Source organism: Acinonyx jubatus, chromosome B3 (assembly GCF_027475565.1).
Source record: "Acinonyx jubatus isolate Ajub_Pintada_27869175 chromosome B3, VMU_Ajub_asm_v1.0, whole genome shotgun sequence".
Taxonomy (NCBI): domain Eukaryota; kingdom Metazoa; phylum Chordata; class Mammalia; order Carnivora; family Felidae; genus Acinonyx; species Acinonyx jubatus.
Window position 1 is genome coordinate 40,119,425 of NC_069386.1, and position 25,732 is coordinate 40,145,156.

At 50.3% G+C, this 25,732-nt stretch overlaps 3 protein-coding genes across 12 annotated transcripts in view; 2 read left to right on the plus strand and 1 right to left on the minus strand.

Moving 5' to 3' along the window:
* CSNK1G1 (casein kinase 1 gamma 1) overlaps window positions 1-6,014 on the plus strand; it is a 160,394-nt gene extending 154,380 nt beyond the window's left edge. For 6 of the 7 annotated variants that reach the window (XM_027067497.2, XM_015085544.3, XM_027067491.2 and 3 more), the window contains one exon: window positions 39-6,014. In XM_027067497.2, coding sequence (XP_026923298.1) covers window positions 39-93 — 55 coding nt within the window. In that variant the 3' untranslated portion in view covers window positions 94-6,014. The remainder of the gene's footprint in view (window positions 1-38) is intronic. The other variant, XR_008299124.1, reaches the window with a different exon arrangement.
* A 2,731-nt stretch (window positions 6,015-8,745) lies between these two features.
* Window positions 8,746-14,544, plus strand: PPIB (peptidylprolyl isomerase B). Its single transcript, XM_015085556.3, has 5 exons — window positions 8,746-8,930; window positions 9,679-9,792; window positions 10,929-11,022; window positions 13,427-13,611; window positions 14,179-14,544. Exons 1-5 carry the CDS (start codon window positions 8,796-8,798, stop codon window positions 14,299-14,301), a joined length of 651 nt encoding a protein of 216 aa, XP_014941042.1. The 5' UTR covers window positions 8,746-8,795; the 3' UTR covers window positions 14,302-14,544.
* Window positions 12,918-24,086, minus strand: SNX22 (sorting nexin 22). 4 transcript variants are annotated; one of them, XM_027067485.2, is made up of 7 exons: window positions 17,843-24,086; window positions 17,374-17,457; window positions 16,891-16,995; window positions 16,280-16,374; window positions 15,900-15,932; window positions 15,573-15,640; window positions 12,918-15,099 (listed from the first exon to the last, which is right to left on the minus strand). In XM_027067485.2, the coding sequence occupies exons 1-7, from the start codon at window positions 17,915-17,917 to the stop codon at window positions 14,978-14,980; spliced, it is 582 nt and encodes a 193-aa protein (XP_026923286.1). In that variant the 5' UTR covers window positions 17,918-24,086; the 3' UTR covers window positions 12,918-14,977. The 4 variants fall into 4 exon arrangements, with proteins under 4 accessions (XP_026923286.1, XP_026923283.1, XP_026923282.1 ...); XM_027067482.2 differs by having other exon boundaries at window positions 15,797-15,932; XM_027067481.2 differs by having other exon boundaries at window positions 15,797-15,968.
* Between the last annotated feature and the right edge of the window lie 1,646 nt (window positions 24,087-25,732).

Consider the following 25,732-nt stretch of genomic DNA (forward strand, 5'->3'; position numbering starts at 1 on the left):
GCTTTCCACACTGACTTGCAATGTTCCTTGTACTCCAGGTGCTGCTGTTTCTTTAAGAGGAAAAGGAAGAAGACTGCCCAGCGCCACAAGTGACCAGTGCCTCCCAGGAGTCCTCAGGCCCTGGGGACTCTAACTCAATTGCACCCGCAGCTCCTGCCATTTTTCATTGGAAGGGACTCCTCTATGGGGGAGGGTGGAGGTCCAAACCAAAAAGAAGAAAACAGATGCCCCCAGAAGGAGCCAGTGCAGGCAGCCAGGGCCCAGTGGGTGGGTCAGTGGCCATCCTGCCTGCCTACAGCTCTGAGCAGGTCCCAGAGCTGCGGCTCCTCCACTGCTTGCCCTCGGGGCTGCCTGGTTGACTCTCCTTCCTATTGTTTACAGTGAAGGTGTCATTCACAAAAACTCAAGGACTACTATTCTCTTCCCTCCCGTAGTTTACTCCCGGTTCTTGCCCCACCCTCAACCCTCTCCAGCATAAAAGCTAGTGAGTTAAAGGCTTTGTCTGCTGAAGGAGCTCAAGAGGCTGGGGGTGCGGTCAAGAAGGCAGGGGGAAGATGGCAGGCCTGGCAGGAGAAGAACGTTCTCCACCTACCAGGTGTGCCTGGCAGTATGGCTCCGTCCTCTGTGCCTCTGCAGCCTCCATCCCCAGCTGGCCACGGGGTGCAGGTTCTTGCCACCCTCCCTCCTGTCAAGTTACACTGTCGGACACAAGCTGTGAGAAATCTGCAGTCTACTGTCCCTGCGCGTTGGCATTCTTCGCTCTCTTGACAAGCGAGCTCTGTTCTCCAGACGGTAGTAGGACAATGCAAATTGTCCTGAGCAAAGGAAAAAACTGACTTTATTGCACTTTTAGTTTTTTTTTTTTTTTTTTAAACAAAAAACATGGCAGATGCATATTGTGTCTGGTTATATTGGGAGTTTTACTTTTTTCTGTTTTGAGGGGGATGGGGCCAGCCAAGCCATTCAGAGAGAACATGGGTCCAGAGGACATTCTCAATGGAAAAAGTTGGGTCTGCAGCACCCAGAAGAGAAGAAGCCAAACTCTTGTCATTCTGAGTAAACACTCAGGTTGGCAAAAAAACATACTTGAATTTTCATTCATCTTCTCAGCTGCTGAAGAATGTCCCTACCAGAGCCTCTTGACCTCATCAGCCTACAGTTTGGACCGCCTAGCTCTCCAGCACATGGGATGAGCCAGCCAAGCCAGACTGACCAGGAGAAGGAGATGCTTGACAAAAAAATTGGAAATACCAGTTTCCTCCACTGCCAGGGACTTCCAACTAAATAGCCATGTGACTTTCTTAGTGACTTGGGGGACAAAATTAGTGATGAAATGGCCACCGCCATATTGCCGCTAGTGGACAAGAAGAGGAGGACTAAGTGAACCCGCCTTCCAACTGCCAGAAGAACCTCAGGATTTGGCATCATAGGGCCAGGAAATAAAATCATTGTGTACTGTCTGCCCCGATAGCTGAGTGATAGCATTTGGGCTGGCCTGCCTTACCAGGCACCAGGCACCTGCAGATCTCCCAGCAGGTCCACAGCAGCATGCTTAGGACTGAGCACGTGGGGCTGTATGAACAGGAAGATAAGATTGGCTGGTGCTGGAAAATTCCAAGGGAAAGGATACTGAAATGAAAGGTCTGAAATTATCTTCTCATTTGGATATAGACTCCTTCCAAATAAGATGGCCATGTACCTAGAGCATGTTTGCCCCAGTCCACTGTCTGCCACCCCATGTGGGTTAGCCACCTGATCTACTACCATGAAGAGTCTTGGTTCTTCGTTCACTGCTTGGAAAGTAATGTATGGAGTTAATCTTACTGTGCTCAGTTTTCATTTGAGTTCAGTGGCTTATGTAAACAGTGACCTCTTTCCAGATGTGATAGAGGAGAAAGAACCACTTACATCAGGGAACAAGGCCTTGTATCTGGGAGTAGAGAGAGCTAACTCACCAAGGAGGACAGTGGCTGGTGACTTAGTCTGGTGGTTTTGGGAACTCCGAAATCATTGCCTCTGGCTTGAGATGGAGGGCCGTGTTTTGGACCGGAGGATGTGGGGATACTTTCTGGTAGTTGGCATTTCCTGACAAGTCCCTTGATGTATCTTACATGGAGCAGAGATAGCAACAGTGGCATGAATCGGTTACTGGGCTTTACCTGTTCCATCGGGCCTTGGCTAGGAAATACCATTTTACTGGCTTCAAACCTGCTCAGCTCATGTAAGGATTGTAATCTTTCATTTCTTTAAAAGAAATTTTCCTGTATACAAAACAGAGTGGCTGGGAGACACAGTGTCACATCCCTTTTCCACAAGGATTTTGAATATTGAGGTTTGCTTCCTTGATAATACCTAGTGGTTAAGGCACCATCACAGAAATGTACAGTTTCTCAGTTGGCATTTGGGCAACTCTAACTTCCTGTATAGAAACTTTAACTTCCTTTTCCCTGTGTAGAAGAAAACCTTGCCTCTCAAGGGATGGCAAGGGGAGGTAGTGACAAAGCCTGTAGCATCCTGGCACTCCACACCCCCACTAAGTGCCTCCCACCTCTGCTTCCACAAAAAAGCAAAGGCATTGACCAGCTTGGCTCAGGGCAAGCCCCCCTGCAGCTGAGTTTGTGACTTTTTTTGGTCTTAAATGTTTTAAAGGCTAGCTCTTGAAGGGTTAAACCTAAGCAGTTATGGGGGGTCCTTCCTAATGCACTGTTCTCATTCTCTGCACCACCCCCCCCCCTCCAAAATCTCTTACTAGGTATCTGCTTTTCATAACAAAGGCGAAGAGCCCCACGTCCCTCTGGCATGTAGGGTAATGGTGATTCTTCCAAGGCCATTAGCACTCCAAGGTGGTCCCAGGCCTCTGAGAGATTGTATTGTGATCTTCCTGAAAATTAAAAAGTAAATAAAAAGACTACCTAAGGAATAATTTGGCCATCAGTTCCATCCCCACCAGCACATCAGGGATCACTCTTCAACCCTGTTGCTATAGTTGCTTAGTTCTGTGCCTCAGCCGGGTCCCTGAGGTTGGGCACTCCCTCCACCCACCACCCACCCAAATCCACTCACTATAGTTTTGGAACTTTCTCCATTTCACAGCATGGTGCCTAAGGATCTTTTTCTTTGGGATTGATGCAGTTGCTTCTGAGTTAGCAGTAAGTACTAGCAGCGTTCACTCAAAATATTCTTAATAGTATGCCATTAGGAGGACATCTCCCAAGCCCTACGGTCCTTCAGGTATTGCTTCCTGAGCAGATTAAGGCACGCAGGCCAGGAATCCACCAAGGCATAAGCGGTCCTTCTCATATGACCAGAGGATGACCTATGTCTGTGCAATGAAGCAGCTAAAGGTTGATCACTTACACACACCTTGGCATTTCCCAGTGGTCTCACTCTGGACTCTGCAAGGGTGGGCAGTGTGCCAGCAGCGAGTGTGCTTTCCTGACAGCCTTAGTGAACATTCTGCTATATTGGGTCTGTCTAGAAGTAAACAGGGTCTAAGAAGGTACAAGTCAAGTGACTAGGCTAACCTCCAGTTAAAGCTCCATTTCACTCTGGAACGCAGAGGCAACAGGGGACAGCAGAATCCTGGGCTTTTCAGTAGAAATGTTGATTTGCCTGTTTTATCTGCATGAATTCCAGGTACAAAGAAACCACCTCTGCCGTTAGCCAGAAGAGGGTCCATCACCTCTATATCCCAGCTTAGTTAGTGCACTGGAAATGGACACTGATAGTGCATATTCATTGTTGATTCTCCGTGTTAGTAACCTCCTTTAATGTCAGAAATATGCAGTGATGGTAAATGTATGTCACATTGGTTACTAAAGATCATAGCCTTAACTTTTTTGTATGCAAAAGATAGAATTAATTGCCCCTGTCGACAAGCATGGCTGATGTTTCTCAAAAATAAGTACTTCCATGACAGCATAGAAAGCATCTCAAAGGAACTTGATCTTTTGATGCATCTCTCCCAATTCCACATGCCTCCTGTGTGTCCCAGTCACCTCCATTTTCATACTGAAACCAGTTTTCCATTCCCAGTGAATTGTCCTGACAGTGTCGTCTCCAGCATCAGCCACATTAGGGCTCGAATTACTCAGATTGGGAGCTTACAGCGCCATACAGCCAACATTGCCTTTGCCAGTCCACTGCCACTGTCCCCGCCATTGCCCCAATGTGGGCAGATGAATTCCAGCAACCCTTATGGAGCCAGGATAACCAGGCACCCCATCTGGATTGGCCATATATAAGCACCAGGCACTTGTTTTGGGGGCTCTTGTTTTGGCAACTCCGGGCCTCCAGGAAAGCCCTGTCTAGAAATTGATGGCCAGTGATTCCCAGTCTTCCCTATGACGGGTTGGCAGGAATCAAAATGGGATTCCTATGGTTTTATTGTTTTGGGGGTGGGGGGAGGGAGGCAGCAGAGGGGTGGCTTTGTTTCTGAATAAAGAAGAGAAGAAACTATGGCCCTTCTGAGGGTTTGCAGAGTTTGAGCAGTGTTTTAGCCACAAATAAATCTTGGAAGTCTTTGATCAATTAAGCAGTCTTAAAAACATGTTTTTCATAACTCCTTTTGCAGGTGACTGAGTGCAAAAGAATAGGTTTCTCCACTGTATTCAAAAATAGTAAGTAGGTTCCCTGGATATAGACTGTAGTAGTTGACAAATTTCCTCAAAAAGCAACCAGGAAGTCCACTCCAGTATTTGTAGATCAGCTTACAAAGGAAAAAGTGAACATGTACTCCATATATTTCTAGTTTTGTTACCAAACTTGATGTTATAAAGAAACCTCAGTTCTGTGGACAGAATTTCTTTTGTCGCTTTTCTTTTACTCCTCGCAATCTTATTTCCGGTGCCATCACCACCTTCAGAGTCTCAGAGCAGAGGGTTATCCTTGGTAATAAATGGGGGTGCAGTGCAGTCATCCCAACAACACACACAGGAAAACAGCTGTTCTGACTGCCTCTTCCCTGCAAACCCCCTCTTTCAGGGCAGGTGAGACATTTTCAGTGTTCCTCTTCATGAGCTCCAGACCAAATCCCAGGCCAGCCCTTGCACTGAAAGCTTTTGTAAGAGGTTTATCAATCTGTTAGGAATGTCTCAGGAGTGATGAGCCATTTCTTTGGGGGGAAATCTATTTACAGATGGGTGTGTGGTTGCGCTTGTATGCCTGTGTGTGTGTATATGTGCGTGCATGCGCACGTGGTCTCATCTGTGCATTTCACTTCCATAAAGACTCACAGGCCAGGCTGCTGGGACCATGTGTTTAGGAATATCCTCGGAAGTAAACAAGTAACAAGTGAGCTTCTCAAACTAGTGTCACAGCAGGCTGGCTCTGGGAATGAGCCCCATTTATCAAGCAGAAAAGTAAACAGCAGAAAAGATAGAGATGAAACCAAAAATATTATAACCCCCCCCAATGGAAAATAATGTTGATTCATCAATTCCCATTGGATATATTACATGCTCTAATTTATTATATTATTATTTTGTCTGTTTCTTTAATCTTTGCCCATTGTACTTTTAAAAAGATGTTGGGATGTTGATTGCAATTTTTTAAGACTAGATAATGTATAAATCAGCTGTGGAAATCAGTTTTAAATGCTGTGTGGATGTGTCTGATTTATTGTTAAATGCCTTTTTTTTTTTTTAACTTTTTGTTTTATTTTAGATATGTGTTGTTGTTTCATAAACCCTGGCACTGGTCGCAAAGCTCAGCTGTGAAAATGAAATTTGTAGTATTTTTTAACATGAATGTTTATTTCAAGTGTATTTGAAATGGTTCCTCTGGGAGAGAGATTTGTACACCATTAGGAAAAACTCCTCTGCAGAGGAAGTAAGCCGCCTTTGGAGAAAACGGAAAATGGGTCTTGATGTGTTATCTCAGAGTAGCCCATTTCCTAGGGCACCATGGAAAAACACAAATGTGATCTTTAAGTATACCTCTTCCCTAATTTGGGGAGGAAAGGACTCAGTTTGCACCCTTTTTGTATGTAAAATAAAATGTCTTACCTTTCTTGACTAATTTTGTTTGGTTAGTTGGTTGGTTTGTCTAGTTTTAAATTCCCCTGGCTCGTTTGTAACTAAGAATCCAGCTAGGATTCCTTTGATAGGATTCAGGGCTCTAGTGAATGAAAATAATGCTTGATACCTTGGCATTCTTGCTTCATTCCTTTGGGTTGAACATTGCTCTCTCCTGCTGGTCACTTTATTTCTGTTTATTTATTTCTAAGTTTATTTGTTGATTTGAGAACCAGAGTATGAGCAGGGGAGGGGCAAAGAAAGAGAGAGAATCTCAAGCAGGCTCTGCCCTGTCAGCATGGAGCCCCATGCAGGGCTCAAACCCAACAAGCTTTCAAAACCCAAGAGTTGGATGCTTAACCAACTGGGCCACCCAGGTGCCCCCATTTTTTTTTTTTTAACTTTAGAGCATGAGCTGGGGCAGATGGGGAAAGAATCTTTTTTGAATGCTTATTTTTGAGAGAGAGAATGAGCAGGGGAGGGGCAGAGAGACAGACACAGAATCTGAAACAGGCTCCAGGCTGAGCTGTCAGCACAGAGCCCAATGCCAGGCTTGAACTCACCAGCCGCAAGATCATGACCTGAGCGGAAGTCGGATGCTCAACCAACTAAGCCACCCACCCAGGTCCCCCCCCCCCCGCGAGAGAAAGAGAATCTTAGGCTCCACACTGAGTGTAGAGCCCGATGCTGGGCTTTAATCCCCTGACCCTGGGATCAGGACCTGAGCCGACTGAGTCACCCAGGCGCCCCCTGTTGGTCACTTTAAATATTCCTGGCAGAACGTGGACATTCATCCCTCACATACTGGTTCCTGTATCCCTGTGGTTCTTAGGTGGTAGAACATCAGGAAGTTAGGATGTACTCTGTGGAACAGCTTTGGAATAGCTTTATAATGCTCTACTAATGAACATCTGCACAGGGGATAAAACTATGATGTGCAATTAAAATCAAATAGAGAGAGAGAGCGCGCGCGCCACAAAGTAACTGTCAATCGGCATGATTGGTTCCAGCTTTTTTGTTACTACTCAATTACTACTTGATTTGTTTTTTCACTGGGTAGGCAAGTAAGCAGAAGACACTTAAGATCATCATGAGAGAAAAACTTCACACCGAGAGCATTTTATCCATCAAGCTTTTTTTTCTTTCAAAAGTTGGGGGGAGGTGTGGAGGAGGCAGGTTTTATGTGTTTTAGCATTAGCTCCTCAGATGGAGGCTACTTTGAAAAAACATAGTTTGGTAAACATTTTTTCTCAATGGCTATGGAGGGCATGAGACCAGTGAGTGGGGAAAGAGGCCTGACCAAAAAAATGGTTGGAGGATCAGAAGATCAACTTTGTCAGTGCAACAGTTTTACCTAGGAGAACCTTTACCGGATTGAGGTGTGAGGATTAGAAACAGCAAACATCACTTGTGTTTACATGAGAGAACTGTGGAAACTTTGCAGCCTGACTGCAGTGACCTCAGTGTAAGCAAGGACAAATTAATGCCAGTGGCCATGCATAACCTCAAACTTAGGTCAGCACCTCATAAAGACAACAAATTGCAGGGCTCAACTAATTGAAAGGGAGCTGTGCCTACCTAGAATTTGGGCTGTGAAGACCAAGACTTTTTATATTAAGCTTTGAAAAGTGATTTAAGGGCACTTGGGTGGCTCAATCACTGAAGTAACCAACTTCAGTTCAGGTCATGATCTGGGGGTCGGGCCTTGTGCCCTGACAGCGAGCAGCCTGCTCAGGATCTTCTGCCTCCTTCTCTCTGTCCCTCCCCGCCACACGCACGCATGTTCTATCAAAAATAAACATTAAAAAACAAAAACAAAAAAACAGCATTGAGTGGGGCACCTGAACCCAGGCCGTTTCACAGGTATTATTTCCCACCTCGGTACTAAGTATGACGTTACTGCAACCAAAATTTGTTGAACACTTAGCCCTGCAGCAGTGTTGGCGGAGTTATATACAAAATCAGTGCAACACAATCTGTTGCTCACGCGCACACAAAACGGTTACTTGGAAAAATAGGCAAAGAAAGGAAGTTAAGAACCAGAGTATACAATATTAAAGTGTGCACTGACTCATACATACAGCAGTAAGCACGGTAAAAACCAGAGAACAGGTAGTATAGTGACATGGACTAAATCAAAAAGGGGTTCGAAGCAAGTTTTACAAGACAAGTAGAAGGAGCAGTATAAGGTCATGTTCTGGGTAAGCACAAACATGCCCCGAGTTTGGGGAAGCTACCATATTTAAACCCAAACTGATGGTGGCTAATGCTTAACTGGCCCAATTCGGAAAATAACAAGTGCCTTCTCTCCCGCTATCCACCGACTTCCTAACATAAACTGACCCTCCAAAAGACTTCCACTCCCACAAAGGCAGAGCCGGCCAAGGGACCCATCGCTCTACATGCTGGGGCTTGTAGTCTCCTCAGAGACCCAATCCGCGCGCTCTTCAGGGCCGGGCGGTGCCGCCTTCAGGGATCCTCTCCCCGTGGGTGGGCGTTGGCTTGCGGGGGAGCCAATGAGGCCATAGTAACGTGGCAGCCACCCACGAGCCCGCGTCTCAGCCAGCAGGGTCCGCGAGGCGGGCTCCGCCCCCCACGGGGACCTACTACACGGCGCCGACCTAGAGGGGGGAAACAGGCCTCGCCTCCTGCCAGGAGGCCTGTAGGAGCCCCGGTTCCCCCCCGCGGCCGCGCTCGGTGGAGGCGCCGGTGCCCACGTTGACGCGTCCCCACCCTCTTCCGGCCCTCGGCTGCCCGGGCCGCGCTCGCTTCGCCCGGTGGATGCTGCGCCTCTCCGAGCGGAACATGAAGTTGCTCTTCGCCGCCGCCCTCATCGTGGGCTCCGTCTTCTTCCTGCTGTTGCCAGGTCCTTCCACGGCCGACGAGAAGAAGAAGGGGCCCAAAGTCACCGTCAAGGTCCGTCTTCCCCTATCCCAACCTTCCTGGCAAGGCCCACCCTCCGTCCCCCGGGTTCCGGCTTCGGCGCCGCTGGTTAGCGGTGTCCGAGGCATTTAGGCTCCCGGAGCTCAGGCCCAGGCGTCCTCAACTTTGGCTCAGCCTCTCCCTAGGTTCTCGGCTGTGGCCTCGTGGCGTCCGTGCAGTCCTGCTCGTTGAGACCGGAGAATGCTCGGCTCCTCCCCAACACCCCAGCCCTTGCCGTGATTCAGGAGCCGACGCCGGGCATGTCCAGCTGGGGCTGCCACTGTCAGCCTCAGAGCAGTCTTTTTGCAAATACTGTCCAGCGCTGGGGAAATGGTGAACGATCACGTCTGCCGAACAGAATCCTTTCTTTACTTGGGCCAGGTTTTACCCACTTCCAATTACAAAACACAACAATCTAGTTTAAACGTGCGTGGCAAGCTTAGGCTCTTCTCTTTATGGTTTTTTGATGTTCATTTCTAGAATCTGTGCTCATTATTTATTTAGACTAAAGGTGGTTTGGCACGCTATAATCTTAGGGAGAGCGCATTTTCTAGGAGAAGGGTCTGGAGTCTTCATTAGATTCCCATGGTAGAGTTTTTGTCACTACCAAAATCAGGTTCGGAATCACTGTTTTCAAAATACCGCTCTGTTCTCTCCTACCTTCATGGTAGCTTCTTGGCCCTTCCCTTCCCTAACAAGGCCCCTTTAAAAAGGCTGACTTTGAAGTGGTGTTCTTCCTCAGGTGTATTTCGACCTGCGAATTGGAGATGAAGATATAGGCCGGGTGGTCATCGGTCTCTTTGGAAAGACTGTTCCAAAAACAGTGGACAATTTTGTGGCCTTAGCCACGGGAGAGGTAAGTGACCAGAGCAGAGGTAGTCAAACTCAAATGAAGTGAAATTGGCAAGTAGGGCTGGCAGGAAACTGAAGTGCAGAGCGTGGCCCAACTATACCAGGAGTACTGCTCCTGTGAGTACCCTCACAGAGTACTGCCGACCCATAGTACTGGGAACCACTATTATCACATCTTGCGGGTTTTATAAACTGAATTCAGAAGTAGATTTTTTTTTTTTGAGAAAATTGTTTATTATTTTTGTTTATAATTTTTTTTTAACGTTTATTTTTGGGACGGAGAGAGACCGAGTATGAACGGGGGAGGGGCAGAGAGAGAGGGAGACACAGAATCAGAAGCAGGCTCCAGGCTCTGAGCCATCAGCCCAGAGCCCGATGCGGGGCTCGAACTCACGGACCACGAGATCGTGACCTGAGCTGAAGTCGGACACCTAACCGACTGAGCCACCCAGGTGCCCAAGAAAATTGTTTATTTTTAAGACATTTCAGTAGTCAAGGAAAAGCAACCAGAACTTTCTTTTAAGGGTGAAGGGCCCAGAGCTTCCCAGGTTTTAAAGAAACAGTAGTGCCCCATTTAAGAAAGTTTGTATTCCTCTTAACTCTAGAGAACAAACTGGTGGTTACCAGAGGGGCTGGGGTTGAGGGACGGGTGAAATAGGCAAAGGGGATTAAGAGTACACTTAACCATAATGGGTGCTGAATACTGTATAGAATTGTTGAATCACTATATTGTATACCTGAAACTAATATAACATTGTATGTTTTTATACTGGAATTAAAAAATTATCAAGGAAAAAAGTTCCTATTATAACTTTCCATTGAATTAGGTAACTTTTTGATGTGATTTGATCAGTTTTCATGCATCTGTTTCTATGATTAGAAAAAAAAAGAGGGGAAAGGTGGAAACATTATGTGAAGTAGAATTGTGTAAAGTCTGGGAATTATATAAAGGCAGAGGAATGTGCAGTCTTAGCCCCTCTCCTGGATCTGTGTGTTCCATGCCTCGCCTGTGGGAACTGTTCACTCAGTGGCACATGGAATGATGAATCTGGTCAGCAGTGGTATCTCTTCCATGATGAGTTGTGGGCTAGGCTGTGCCTGTGCCTCATGCCACCTCTCACCTTTTCATTCCCTTTCTAGAAAGGATTTGGCTACAAAGACAGCAAATTCCATCGTGTGATCAAGGACTTCATGATCCAGGGTGGAGACTTTACCCGAGGAGATGGCACTGGAGGTAACCTCAGGTCGTCTGGGCTATAGGATCTGTTAATGCAACTTCCCACAGGGGAGAGCTGGGCTGTGTTGGGTAGACAAGGCCTCATTTTCGCCCAGGTCCAGAGACAGGACTGGCACCTGCATTGAGACCAGCTGCAGCCTTCTTTGTACAGGGAACCCAGTACGAGAGGAGAAATGAGGGGTCATGTGGATCTTACCCCGCTGACAGACCTGGCAATCAAGGCCTGCAGCGTTGATGACTTTTCTCTAAATACCCCCTGGGGGGAAGGGAAGCAAAGTGTACCATGTGGGTGATTCTGGGTCATGCATGCAAAGCCTGAGTGGGCAACCTTGGAAGCCCCAGCGGGGGTGGGAGCAGCTGCTCCCCTTGGCAGTCTTCCACCAGAGACCACTTGGCAAGAGCCAACTGAATCTCCCCTTTGCATTACTTGTACACATAAGGACAGAGAGACAAATAGCCTGGACTTACCTAACCCATGGGAGGGCTCACCGTACTTGGGTGCCCAGCATACTCTTCCCTCAAGACTAAGGCTGACCCTCACCCCATCAACAGATATCTGTCGGGACAGGCTTTATGGTAGGTGCTGGGTGCAAAAATCAGGGGGACAGCAACTTGCTTTCACTGCTAAAGAATGGGATGAGTTGGGGGTTCTGCGTAGTAGGTGCCCGGCCTATGGTAAATCAATCCGGCCATTTTCAAAGTGCCAACAAGCAGAGGAATCACTTCCTGGCCAAGCTGATCAGGAAGTGGCCTTGTGAATATGAGGGAAGATTTGAACTGGGGTCCTGGCTGGGGAGAATTTGGACAAAGAGGCAGGGCTAAGGTGAACCCAGCTATGTTATGCCACAGGAGCTTGGCTGAATAATGGGGTCGGGGGATGGAAGTAGAGCACATGCCACACTGGGGTCCCGGAGTGGTGGGCCAGGGCAGACCTGGCAACCTGGGCTTTGTCCTGCATGAAGTTCCATAGAGGACTTGAATGGAAGACCCAGTCGCAGAGGAGTTTTAGGGAGGGTGATGTGGCAGTTTATACACTTAAGATATTCACAAGGGTTCTCCAGCATACTCCGTTACCGCTCTGAGCATTAGCCGTACCTGCAGTGGGGCTAGCAGGAGTTCAGAGGAAGAATGCACAGCTAACGGGGGTGAGAACCATATGGACAATGTGCAAAGGAAAAGGTGTCAAAAGAGTAACTGAAGTCTGGAGGGGAAGACAGTATGTTGAACTTTAATTCGAGCTATTCATCTGAGTTTGGGAGTCCATGTGTGTTGGGAAAGTGACTGAAGTACAGATGTGGGGAAATCCTGCAGTTGATCGAGATTTACAAAGAGGACTCTGATCTTAGCCAGCACTTGAGCCAGGAGTCACTGCAGAGGGCAGGGTTCCTCCCTAGCCTGGGTGTGAGATGTCCCTGTCAGCATCTAGTGACTCTCAGGTTCAGACTTCCCCACCTACTACAGTCAGAAATACCTCCTGAAGAGCAGCTGTCCAGAACCACTTCCCAAGTGGGGTCCATCCTCTGGAACCACAGGGTGAAAATAAGGTGTACTGAGGAAGGAAAAGGAGTTTTGTAGGGGAGTCTGAAAGGTGTTGGGTAGGGGCGCCTGGGTGGCTCAGTTAAGCCTTTGAGTCTTGATTTCGGTTCAGGTCATGATCTCATGATTTGTGAGATGCATGCTAACAGCATGGAGCCTGCTTGGGATTCTCTCTTTCCCTCTCAAAAACAAACATTAAAAAAAAAAGGTGTTGGGTAAAACAAGACAGGATTTCTCCTGGAAGCATCTCTGAGAACTTGAGGGAGGATTTCTGAAATGACGTAGGGGTCTGCCCAGCTCCCTTTGTCATTTACCCTCTGGCCTCGGACCCCTCGTGGAAAGACACACCACACACATCAACAGGCAGCTTTTATTTTGTGTTCATTAATAAGAGGTTCTTGATTTTCCAGAACCCAAATGGCAGCCCCTCCCGCCTCCTCTCAGTATCTTTTGTGCCATTAGGAACAAAAGCTGTCCTCTTCTTCTGGAGAGCTCTTACCGTCCCATGTCCCCTGCACAGCACCTCTCTCCACCAAAGTCCCTCAAAGTTCCTATGGCAGACCTCTCAGGCCATAGCTAAGGGTAGCTGTTGATCTGTGCCTTATTTAAAAGCCACTAAAGTCTATTCTCAAAGTAATCGATCAGGTGAGCTGTTCACTAAATCAGCCTGGCATCGTGCCCCACTTGGTCTGTCAGCATGATTTGGCTCCAAGACCAGAGGGTAGGAAGAGCACAGCTTTTATGTCCTTATAATCCATTTGAGCCTGGCCTGGCACAGAGGTCAGGTTGAGTCCCTGGCATCCTCACCCCAAAGATCTGCTTGGTTTGGGCCTACCCAGCTCCCTGACCTACTCTTTCTTCCCAGGTAAAAGCATCTATGGTGAACGCTTCCCTGATGAGAACTTCAAGCTAAAACACTACGGGCCTGGCTGGGTGAGCATGGCCAATGCAGGCAAAGATACCAACGGCTCCCAGTTCTTCATCACTACGGTTAAGACAGCCTGGCTAGATGGCAAGCACGTAGTGTTTGGCAAAGTTCTGGAAGGCATGGTGAGTTTCAGGGGCTAAACTTGGACAGCTCTCATCAGGAAAGCACCGTATATTTTATCGTTTTCCCAAAAGGGGACCCAGATTCACACCACTGTTCATGTTTACAAACTTGGGGGGAATTAAGAACTACCCTACTACTCTATGCCCCCAAGTTCTCAGTTCTTCCAGCTCCAGGCACAGGCTCGGGAGGAGGCCTGTTGAGGCTGTACAGGTGCAGGTGCCTCCATTTCACCTAGTGATGTGCAGGCACCACCCTGACTTGTACAGGACATGGCTTAACATGATGTCCCTGAGAAGCCACTTGGTGCCCACTCCCCAGCCACCTTTTTCTTCCTCCTTGCCCTTAGCTCAGCCTGGCTCGTACTTCAGGGATCAAAACTATTGCATTTTCTGGGTTCTCCCTGCCCTGTCACCTGGCTATGGTTCTATTAGGATTTTGGTGCCTGGAGCTTGGCATGCTATTCATGGGGGCATCTCATCCCTCCCTGGCCATATTGTGAGGCCTGTCTCCCTTGATAGGGGGACCTCCTGACCTCTCTGCTTTACTGCTTCTGCCTTCCTTTCTAGGAGGTAGTGCGGAAGGTGGAGAGCACCAAGACAGACAGTCGGGACAAGCCCCTGAAGGATGTGACAATCGCAGACTGTGGCAAGATTGAGGTGGAGAAGCCCTTTGCCATCGCCAAGGAGTAGGCCCCCAGGGACTTCTTCCCTTTGAGCCACCATCTGTGCGGCCCTGTTGCCCTCCAGGGAGGGGGTGGGGTGGGTGGGTAAAGATGGCCCGCCACACGGCTCCATGCTGCACTGGCCCTAGTGCTGGCATCTGACGGAGTGGACTCCTCACCTCACATTCCATAGGCCTCCAGGCCCGGTTTTGTAACAAACTCCTATCCATGCTGACCAATAAAAAAAAGAGGTGGTTTGTTTTTTTTTAAACCAGTGTGGGCTGAGTTCTTGGGCCTCCAACACCTGCTCAAGTCTCTGTCCCAGCATGTCTGGGACTCTTGGGGCAGGGGGTGCCTGTCCCCATCTGAGGCTCTGGTCTGACCCCTTTCTCTAGACACTGCCTATAAAGTTGCAAGCAGGAGCTTTTACTCCTCGTTTCTAACCTTTGCCACTACTGTGCCTCAACCTTTGCTTGTCTCCTGCCCCTTTCTGGGGTAGGTGAAGAAATACACCAGTCTCTTTTCAAAGCCTACCTCTAAATTGGACTTCTCCCTTTATTCCTTATCCCCTGTTGTCCCTGCCCTGGCATCTGGGGTGGTTAAATCCTGGGTCCGGGCCAAGGGGGACCCAGCCTCTGAGAAGGGGGCTCATACACTGAGGCACATGCCTGTCCTGGCAGGTGGCCCACAGACCTCTGGGCTGGTCAGGGCATCGGTGGCAAAGGAGCAGGGTGACAGGGAGCCTCGGAATGGGCTTTAGCTGAGCTGGTGCTGAAGCCATAGAGGCCCTGGAGCACGCCATTCACCACCATGTTGGACAGAGGCTCTGTGGGACAGAAGGAAAAAGGGAGGGAGGGGTAGGAGACCACAGAGAAATTGATGTAGAACAGGCCCAGCCTCAGGCCTGCAGCTCCTAGAGCCCCTGCGCCCATAGGCTCAGCCCCTTCCTCAGGAGCAGGAGTCCCCGCCGAGGCCAGAAGTAACAACAGTTGGCCACCCCAAATGGGGCCTTGGGTTTCCTGGCTCATATCCTGTTCACAAGAGCTTGGTAAAGCCAAGCAGGTGAAGAATGGAGACCAGGAGAGCCAAGTTTATTTCACCATGTCTGCCTCCTGAAGGAGAACAGAAAGCAGGCTATAGGAGCAGCAGGATAGGTGTCACCCCAAAGGAGGGCATTAGGAGGGAGATAGTGCCTGGGGGTCCTGAGCTGAAAAATGCCATGTTCACCCCTGACTCCCACCCTGCTACCTAGGCCCTAAATATAGATTATAGGTCAGAGCCCATCCCCCCACCCCTCACCTGGGGATGGAATGCAAACGTAGGGATCCATGCAGAAGCTCATGACAGGCCGGTGGTGGAGCTGGGAGCTGGGGGTGGGTAGGGGAGGAGAGTCATAACAGTGGAAGGAGAGGCAAGGCAGGGGCAGGGTCTCCTATCAGGTGGAGACTAGGGATTAAGATCACCAAGCACCCAAAAAGGGAAGGTGACTGAGAAGTGGTCTCAGGAGGCACCAACAGAGATACCTGGACTGCTGGGAGAGGCCAGACACCAGCAGGCACAAGGCCACTAGGGGGCAGCCTGAGTCGGGCGGGGAATTGGGGGCGGGGGGGTGGGGCTTCCACTTGCCTGCTGTTCTTGGGCAGGAACTCCCCCAAGGCGCTGAAAAGAGGAGACCCGCTGTGAGCGGCTGTCGGGCTCGGAGTTGGGGGGAGGCACGCGCGCGTGAGGAAGGGGTGGAGACACGCAAGCCCAGCACCACACCTCCCAGGGGACCACTGCTTCTATTTGTAACAAGCTCAGTTCCGGAGGTAGCTGGGGTAAACCAAGACGGTCCAGAAAACAGTCCCTCTGCCCAGAGCAAGAAAGCTAATGAGGGAGGCCATATCTCAAGGAACAATCAGGCCTTTGCCTCCAAAACCTTGCCTCACCTGCTTACTTCAGGGAGCCCCTGTCCCAACACTAGGGCCCCTCTCTCTTGCCTGGCCATGGCCCCTAGAGGTGCTCACCCCCAGTTGCTGGCCTTAGGGTCTGTGGAGAAGTGCCGAAGGCTCAGGAATTCCAGTAATTCCTTGGGCACATCCTGGTTCAGGTACAGGACACCCTGGGGAGGAGAACAGAGGAAACCTATAATCAGACCCAGCTATTTAACATAGAGCCCAGTGCAAAATGGAAACTATGGGGGCCTTCCCAAATGACTAAGCCAGAGCAGAGCATTAAACCAAGTTTGGGCCCTTCTGAGCCCTGGGCCCTGAGTAACTACATGGGTCGTATGCCCAGCAAGCCAACCTGGCCTATAATCTGGCATCACTGTGTGGGGAAGGGGGGGGGGGTCTCCACCCAAATCCTCATCACTGAGGGTAGCACAAGCTCTCACCCTGGAGGGAAGAGAGCTAGCTTTCAGTGAACTGAAACCACCTGCCTCCGCGTTACCTCATTCCCTTCTATCAGTACTGAAAGGGCTGTTTGGACCCATTACTGTTCAGAAAATTGAGGCTTGGGGTAGTAAATAACATGCTTAAGATGTGGGTCTCCTTCATTCCATGCCCCCGCACCTCTCCCTCTGGGTCGCACCTCTGCTCCAGCAGGCTGGGGGCAGCAGAGTGAACCCCATGCACACCTGGATATAGGCCTCCAAGCCCTGCCGCCGCTGCTCCAGTCCTCTGGTCCTCCAGTTGGGCAGGCGTTTTGAGGGGAAGTCGGGCACTTTGTACAGTTTCTTGATCTGCCAGGAGGTTACCGCGGTGCCATCAAAGCATCCTGATTGAGCCCTCAAGCTCACTTCGGCCTAGCCAAGAGTCTCTCCCCAGGCCTCCCCGCCCCCACCTCCAAGACCCTAATGAGTGATGGTTGGGACAGGGTGGAGAGAGGCCCCAGCACCCTCCTCCCCCAAAAGCCCGAGGTCTGGCCGGCCACACATTGGCACCCATAGTACAGGCTGCACCCTGCCCCTTTGCGCCCACCCCGCAGCCCGCAGGGAGGTCTGTGCCCAGGACAGGAACTGGAGCGGTAACGGGGGTGGCAGAGACTGGGGCCGCAGTTCGTCTCCCAGGAGGTGGGCAGGAACCAGGCCGAGGTCGGTGAGTCGGCGGCTGAGCCTCACCCTCTTGTGCAGCGCGTGGAACTCGCTGTAGCGCCTCTGCACGATGTGCCTGCGCCCGCGGCACAATACTTCCACTCGGAACACCTGGCGGGCGCGGGCGAGCGGCCAGGTGCGCGTGAGGCCCCGCAGGAGGGCTCAGCAGGACCCGCGCCCGCAACACGCCCACCCTCCCGCACCAAGCGGCCTAGGAACCCCGCCACTCTCCGGAGACCCTCCCACGCTCCTCACACGTTTAGGAAAGGGGGAGGACAGAGCCTCCCCTCAGTTCCCTGCAGTCCCTTGTGAACCTGGACCGCCGTCCACGGAGCTGGCACATCCCAGCGGCCCGAGACCCTCGGCAGGCCGTCTTCTGACGGCCTGACCTGCCGCGCTCAGACGCCCCAGCCCAGGCGCGGGGTCCCCACTACATTCGGCGCGGGGGAGTCCGGCGGGTCCCCGCGTACCTTCCCATCCACTGCCCCCCGCTCACCATGTGGCCTTTCTCTGGGCTTTGCCTGGGATCCTCGGCCTCAGGTCCCACAGACGGGATGTGAACTTCCAGCATCCGCGCCACGGCTCGAGCCCCTCCGAGCGCAACGCTCGGAGCGCGAACTCTCCGGGTGTAGATCACCGACCCCAGCGGGCCCGGCCCCTCCTCCTCGGGCTCGCAGGCCCCGCCCCAAGCTGGCCCCGCCCCGGGCGTTCCCTCGCGCCGCCGAGTCCTGCGAGGGGCTGATTAGGCAGCGCGGGGGGAGGTGGGATAGGATACCGCCCCTCGAGTCTAGTGGGCCGCAGGTGGGGACCCTTCAGCGGCGGAGAGCCAGCTGTTTGTCAACATTTTCTGAGTGCCCGCTAACAGCCGTAGACGAGCCAAAATTTCACCTACTTTTTATTGAGCGCCTAGTAAGGACTAGAGCCTGTGGGCGCTCGGCAGGAAGGGACGCGGGGCCCAGACCTAGGCGCCGACCTTGGGGGCCAATCAAGGATGTTCTTTGAGATCCTCACACCCTTCCCCTAGACCAGGCTGCCGCCCATCTCCTTTCCTCCACCTTTCACCTGGACCCTGGGAGCGCGGCCACGCCTGGGGAGGGCTTGGGCCAATTTCTCTTTGATGTCCACCTCTCCCACCATCCACAAGCCCCTTCATTTCATTCATTCATGCATGCATGCATTCATTCATTCATTCATCTTTCAGCCCCAACCTTCTTCAGATCCAGTTTGCCTGGATGAAGCAGTTTAGGGACCTGAGCTCTGCTTTGAGGGTCAGATAGCTTGGATTTCCTGAACTGTTTAGACCTGTTCTCATCTGCAAAATTGAATACTATGCCTAAGCAGGGTGTATGGAAATGGAGATGATCCCTGTTAAGCCCTCAGCATAGCAGGTGCTGAGAAACTGGCAGCTTGAGGGCTTGTCCTGGAGGCAGAGGTAGGTGGTGTGTGTACAGGGCAATAAACGGGGAAGAGGGACTGTGGGAGATGGCACTAGGCTGCTACTGCCCACCCCTCTGGGCAGGGCCTTCCTGGGTATGTGGCAGGATTTAATCCAGAACTCTCTGACCCCTTGGGCTAGAAAGGGCCTCTGCTCCCCTACTAAGCCCCCCTACACTTCAGCCATAAGAGATCTGTCCCATTCAACAGAGTCCTCAACTCCCCTGACTTCCCCCAACAAAGGCCCAAGCAGACAGTGGAGGGAGGGAGGGCTGGAGGCCTCAAGGTGGGAAGGAGGAAACAGAGCACCTGCCTTAGGGGTAGAGGCTGGCAGTTGGGGGATCACTGACTCCCTCCCTCCCCTGCTAGTGCAGAGGTGCTTCTGAGCTGGAGCAGAATCTCTCCCCACCCCCCACCCAGTTCTGCCCCTAGAGAGAAGGTGAGAGGGTGACCCCAAAGAAGGCAAGCAGGTCTCACCAATATTATGCCCCACGCTTTCTTCCCCCAAGTTCCATCTCACAAAAGCCCCAGAATCAGGAAGGTGAAACTTCCCGGAAGGGAAACCACCCACTGTGAACAGAAGTGCTGAGATTTCATTTCCTTGTACTTTGGAGCCCCCACACTCAAAGACCCTGTTCTCCTTGTCTACTGACCAGTGGGTCCTCTCCCAGGACCTCAGACCTCTAAGCTTCTCGGTCACCTGTCCTAATGACTGCCCTACCATCTAGAAAACTGCTACATCTCTTAATCGATCTCCCTGTTTTTCCTTGCCTCCCTCTCTCACACAAGGTCCATTGTCTACCTAGCAGCACAAACCACCATCAAAGCAACTGCTTCAAACCTTATGAAGGCTTCTTTCGTGTTGTACTTTGAAGAAAACATCCCCTCCCTACCACAATCTACAGAGCTCTAAGTGACCTAGCCCAGCCTCCACCTCTCATCTCATTTCCTCTCCTTCCCCTTCGTGTACCAGGCCCCAGCCAGTGACCTTCCAGTTCTTCAAACCCAACTCGCTCTTTCCTGCCTTAGGGCCTTTGTGCCTGCTGTGACTCCTCACCTGGTGGGTTTAGCCTAGAACTTCCAGCTCTTGGCCTAAAACTCACCTCTTCAAAGAGACCTTCCTTCCTGTCCACTTACCCTATCATATCACCCTGTCTCTGCACTTAGTTACGTAGTTACTGTTTGTTTATTGTGGGTCTCCCTGGTTTTCCCGACTCTGCCCCAGGCTCTGAGGGCCATCAGGCCAGTGTCTTGTCAGTGGTTGCTGCCCTGGCACCAAGAATGTAAGAGACACTCAAACATTTGTTGGTTGAAAGCCTTTCTGACTGAATCGGGGGAGGAGATGTTGGGGAGAGGAGGGAAGGCCTGGGAGAGAGGCAGGAAGGGAGGAGTTAGAGGAATAACAACAGGAATCCTCTGCCCACCTTCAGATCCGGACACCTCTCATCGTTGCTCCGTCGCAGACTGTTGAACACACCTCGTTTATCTGCTTAGTTTTCAGGTGTTCCTGAGACGCCTCAAATTAATGGATTCCCAGCACCAGTTATACAGGGAGATTTGATGCACCTGACTTATAAAACATCTGGTAGGAAACCTGCAGCTCCTGATTCTTCAGTGTTCCGTGGCCATGAGTGAAGATCCAAATGAAGAAAAACAAGATCCTTGGCTTGCAGACATTTTGGGATGTCTTTGGGGAGATAAAACAAGCTATGGAGAATATTTTCCTGTAAAGGGGAATACGTGACATAATGTAAACTCCAAAGCACTTGTTGTAATCGAAGGAAAACTTATTTTCTGTATGCTGTAAGCACTGGCCCACTCAGTCTATGAACACTGAGCTGAGTCCCACCCACTATGTAGACCCTCAAAGTGACTTGTTTTTAGAATGAGTTTTAGTGTGCAAGCCTCTGTCTTTTCTCCATCACTCTCTAACACATGACTTTAATTTCCAAGTTTCTAAGGGAAGGGGGCTTAAAAGTACTGGTCGGTCACACACCAACTTGGCCAAAGTATTTCCACATCAGATTATAGAGCGGTGGTTCTCCAACCTCCGCAGGCATCATCATCACCTACAAGTCCTGTTAAATCTCAAATAGGGCTCTGAGCCCAGTTTCCTGAGTGCTTGGGCCTGGCGTGGAGCCTCATCGTGTGCGGGTTTTCACAACTTCCCCTGTACCAGTGCTGCTCCGGGTTGGGGACCACGTTGTAGACACCAGTCTCTTGACTCCCACGCCAGCTCTTGGAGATGAGGATGGTGGCCAAGCAGAGGGCAGCAAGGGCTGGGGGCAAAGGTGTTCCCCTCTTGGGCTCGATCTGGTGAGCCTCTCTGGGTGGGGGCGGGGCAGGTGGGACGGACCACAGCTCCCGCGGTGGCTGGGCCCTGGCCCTCGGGGGCCCTCCGCACAGGCACGCAAAGCCGCGTTCACTAGGCAGGCTGGACGCTGCTCAGGAGGTGGTTAACCCGTTTAAGAAACAAACAGCTCCTGGGCTTGTGGGCGCCGCCGAGGCACAGAAGCTGGATTCTTCCTGCGGGACTCGACCTGGCCTGGCCGGCAGCGGTGGGAGGAGGCAGACTAGACCGAGGGGGGCCCAACAACCTAGCACTGCCAGAGCAAGGTCGCCAGGATGGCGTCACCCAGAGGCTAAGGTCACCCAGGCAAGCTCAGACAGCTCCCCTCGCTCAGGGTCCTTATCAGCAGAGCAGAGCGCTGTGTGTGGATTGAAAGATCATGCTTCCAAAGTGCATGGGCCTGGCACACAGTAAATAAATGTCAGCTATTATTATTTACTGAATTAAAAGAATTTGCCCTAAGTCAAAACGGCGGGTTGTTGGCAATTATATATGGTCCAACCTAATATATTGCTGCTGATTCAACTTTAAAATAACACAACTTTACTATTCCTCTTTCAGTATCCTGAGATTGCAGGCTTAGCTTAATAAATGAACTATTTTAACTACTAACTCTGTGATCATAATTTTCCTGATCTTGTCCATATTGTGCAACCCCAAAAAAGGTAGAATCAACTGGAAGCAGAGTTTGGTGTAAATTAGCAACTATCCTGTTCATCCTAACAGCCTCTGACTTCTTACTGATTGCCTTTTTAATGAGTACATCTTACCAATTTTGAATAATAAAATAAGACGAAATACCGGGGCACCTAGGTGGCTCAGTCGGTTAAGCATTCCCCTCTTGATTTCAGTGCAGGTCATGATCTCATGGTTCATGAGTTTGAGCCCCACGTGGTCGGGTTCTGCACTGACACTGCTTGGAATTCTCTCTGTCTCTGTGCCTCTCCCTAACTCATGCTCACTCTCTCTCAAAATTAAATAAATAAATAATAAATAAATAAATAAATAAATGTTAAAAAAACACAACACAGTACCTTTATGTTGAATACTGAACTTTGGTGTAGATGTCTGAGAAAATAGTTCTTCTCAAACATCTTTTGAGAAGTCTAAACTCTTCATTTTATAGATGAGGAAACTGAGGTGTGAGGAAGGAGAAGTGAGCCTCCAGGGGAAGGTTGTGTTAGGAAGGCACCTTTGACAAACAGGTCCCGCCAGAGCCCCAAAAGCAAAGTTTGGCTCAGGGTAGGCTGGTAACCAGCTTCTCAGGGGACATACAGGCTCTAGCCCTGGGGCTCCAGCCAGCAGTGTCCCCCCTTCCAGATGACAAGGACAGCTCAGTTGCTTCAGACATGACCCAGGGATGGAGCAAAGGGAGCTGGCAGAGGCCACCCCAGCCACCTGCCATCCAAGGCTGCACAGCTTCCCAAGGAGATTTTTTTCTGGCGCTACAGCGACTCCCAACACCCCTAGAATGACTATGTCAGGGAACCAACCACTCGGCCCCCCTCATGTGCCCAGCACTGAGGTTCAAGGAACAAAGATGTGCTCAGGAACCCTCAGGTCACGGGGGTTTACTGTGAAGAGTTGTGAGACCAAGAACTGAGGCCAAGTGGAAAGCCAGGCCAGAGGCCGGGAGGGGCCGCAACCCCAGGCCCTGAGGTCTGGAACTGAGATGCTCCCACCTCCCATTCTAGCTCTGGGTTCTGTCTCAGGTCTCTCAGCAAGTGGAGGTTTTAGTCTCTGCCGCAAAAGGTCCCCAGGTACTCACCCAAGCTGCTCCTGTCTTCCAGATTCTGCTCCTGCTCCCCAACTGGGCCACACACTGTGCCTGTCTGGGGAGAGAGGATCTCACAGGGGTCAGAGAAGCTCACAAGCCTATGAGGCCAGGTGGGTGACATGTCCTTAACAGGTCTCTTGTGTGAATTTATTCAAGTCTTTAAGAAAACAACTTAGTGGGTTAATATCTAGGTTCCTCTTGTCCATCCCTGTCTAGAATGTGTGAGACATGGTGTGGCAGACAAGCTGAGTCAAGCAGATTGGGTTCAAGTTTTAACCTCAGAGCTCTCCCGGGGGGGGGGGGGGTGCGGGGGGTGACCTTGGGCAAATTGCTTAATTTCTCAAAGCCTCAGTCTTTTACTACCTGGAAGTTCTCTGGTGCCAGATATGTTTCAGAGCCCAGAGGCACAGAGTAGGTGTTTAACACATGACAGCCCTTATCCTTAGGCCCCTCGTGGGAAGGGGTTATCCTGCCCCCACACTTGTTCCACCTGCCAGGTGCCTTATTATTTCTGGTGAGGCTGTGCGGAGACCTGCTGGTTGGGCCCCTATGGTCATCACTGCTGCCACTCAAAATGGAAGAGGAAGCTGAGACCTCTGAAGCTAGGAGCGGGGCAGTGATTTGGAAACAATGGTCACATGCCTTTAGGGAAAGGTCCTAACTCAGATTGAATGGTTTTTCTGTGATTTTTCTGGACCCAAAATGCATCCTATGGAGGCTGTGCACCTGGCTCCCTGGGACCAGCCTTGGGGGTGAGTGGTGTTTTCTGCCCCAGAGGTTTGGCCATCATAGCCAGAGGGGCATTTCCACAACCGAGGAGGGCAAAGGGGAGGAATCTTGGCTGAGGCAAGCCTTGGGGCAGGTGGCTATCACCTCCCAGCCTGCAGGCCTCCCCTGGAAGATGGAGCACCATTCCTGCCAACCACAGCACGGCCTACCAAACCCCAGATCAAGCCTGATTTCTGAATGTCTTCAAAACCCCCAAGATCTGGGCCCACAGACTCCTAAAACAATAATCACCAGAGCTGAATGGCAGCCATTGCCCCCTTAGGCTGCCTTTGTGGGTGGAAGGGAGCATGGAGATAGGTAGGAACAATACAGTCCATGATCTGAAGGAGTTCAGAACCCCAGAGGCTAATGAGATCATCTCAGAGATAACAATGCACACAGGGTGAGAAAGACCAGAGGTTTAAGAGGATGACAGAGCGACAGAGGAGGTGGTCTCCCGTTCCAGTCTGGGGGTAGAATGGAAAGTGCATCAAAGAAAGCTTCCCAGAGAAGGTACATAGAGAGTAGGCCTCAAAGGATGCACTGCATTTTTTTTCCCATAATGAAAACACTTTATTTAATTTTTATGATCATAAAAATACATAGAAATTCCAAGCAACATAAAATACTGTGAAAATTTTAAATAATGCAGAATTCCATCCTGCTAGGGCAACCATAGTTAACAATTCAATCAACATTCGTTCCATATATATAGTTTTATATAAACTTACACCACACTATACATGTAATTCTATAGCCTACTTTTTTCACTTAAAAACGTTTTCCTTGTCAATGAATATAGCTATGTATCATCTCCAATGACTGCACACCCAATCGTATTATGTACCATAATTCATTTAATCCCTTCCTGCTGTACAGAGATTGATTTCAATTTTTACAACCATACACCTTGCTAAGATGGGCCCCTTTGCAGAGGCTTCTTCATGGACTTGGTTTCTAGACGTGTCTACAGGAATCCCCTGTGAATGTTCTGACACGTTTACCAGTGCCTTCCATCTCCATCTACTTCCACTCCCATTCAGACAGGTGTAATTCTGAGACTGAAGAGAGGAATGGGAACCGAGACAGGGCATGTCAGGTACAAAGCCCACCATTAACAAAAGGCTCCTTAGGCCTGGGCCGCACAGAACTGAGGAAGCAAAGAGCATTGAGCATGTTTGCGGGCAGTTTCTGTCAGGGGTCGGGCGTTGTTGTGAAGTGCTAGGACATAAACAGGAAAGCGAGCGGGAATCCTCTCAGAGAACACTGGGAGTGCCAGGTGGCAGAACCTGCAGTTGGAGATCATTCAACCTTGATCTATCTGGTGCCTATTTTGAGCCCAAATCTTTGCTGGAGATCATGGAGTGACAAAGACGTACCACTTCGGAGAGTTGACCGTTTGGCAGGGAGCGCCAAAATCAACCACACATCTGGTGCCACAAGACGTTGGCAGATGACGCACACACCCTTCCCATGGCCAGTAGACACGGATGAGTGGTTCTCACCCATTTCTAACTCTCAGCTCGGGCCCGACTCTCCCCAGTCATGGAGCGTCTCTCCCCAAGACACTTAGCCAGTGTCTCCAAAGACAGGGCATTCAGTTCAGGTGCATGACAATTGCAGCAAAGGTCTGTTCTTCTTTGCTCCAGGAGGGATCACCATCATCTTCCCCTTTCCTCCTGCTCCCCTAGGCTGCTGTGGAGAAAATTGCACCACTTTGGGACCTGATGTCCGTCAAAATCCATGGTTTCCACTCCCATTTGGGCCAGAACCATGCTCAGCAACGGACACTCCTCCATCACCATGCTCTCTCTTCAATCACTTCCTGGTCCCATCCTTAGCAGATTTCATTATCATCTCTTGGTTTTTAAACTTTAAGCTGCAAAGGTATTCTTTATTTTCTTTATGGTTCCCAGCTATAGGTGCACTCAGAATGAAAGTCTTCTGGAAAGAGTTCAAAGTTACAAATACCTATGCGTGACACTTTCTATCATTCCCACTTCTCATTTAATCTGTCACTCAGTACTCATATTGAATGCTGGGGTCCCTCCAGCTCA